The sequence below is a fragment of the Egretta garzetta genome, unplaced genomic scaffold (genome assembly GCF_000687185.1).
Source record: "Egretta garzetta isolate BGI_Z169 unplaced genomic scaffold, ASM68718v1 C8197402, whole genome shotgun sequence".
NCBI lineage: Eukaryota > Metazoa > Chordata > Aves > Pelecaniformes > Ardeidae > Egretta > Egretta garzetta.
In genome coordinates, this window is record NW_009266708.1 from 1 (window position 1) to 451 (window position 451).

The 451-nt window shown below is 60.3% G+C and overlaps 1 protein-coding gene across 1 annotated transcript; it reads left to right on the forward strand.

Annotated features, from left to right (window-relative positions):
* Positions 1 to 5: 5 nt before the first annotated feature.
* On the forward strand, positions 6 to 446 carry LOC118453162 (myogenesis-regulating glycosidase-like; the record flags this gene model as incomplete). The annotated part of the gene is made up of 1 exon (XM_035902641.1): positions 6 to 446. A coding segment is annotated over one exon (441 nt), but the record flags the coding sequence as incomplete, so codon positions are not given.
* Between the last annotated feature and the right edge of the window lie 5 nt (positions 447 to 451).

The window sequence follows — 451 nt, forward strand, 5'->3', positions numbered from 1 at the left end:
ATTCCTCCAATTTTGGGGTGGGAATTGAGCGTCAGCTGTTCATCAAGGAGCCGTCTGGGCGGCTGCCGGCCATGGTAGAGTGGTGGAATGGCATTGGGGCCATCCTGGACTTCACCAACCCTGCGGCCCGGGACTGGTTCCAGAGCCACCTGCGCCAGCTCCGCCACAAATACGGCATCTCATCCTTCAAGTTCGACGCAGGTGAGACCAGCTACCTGCCCAAGCAGTTCAGCACCTTCCGCCCGCTCTCAGACCCCAGCATCTGGTCACGGCGCTACACGGAGATGGCCATCCCCTTCTATGAGCTGGCCGAGGTGCGGGTGGGCTACCAGTCACAGAACATCTCCTGCTTCTTCCGCATCATTGACCGCGACTCCGTCTGGGGCTACGAGCTTGGCCTCAAGTCCCTCATCCCCACGGTACTCACCATCAGCATGCTGGGGTACCCATT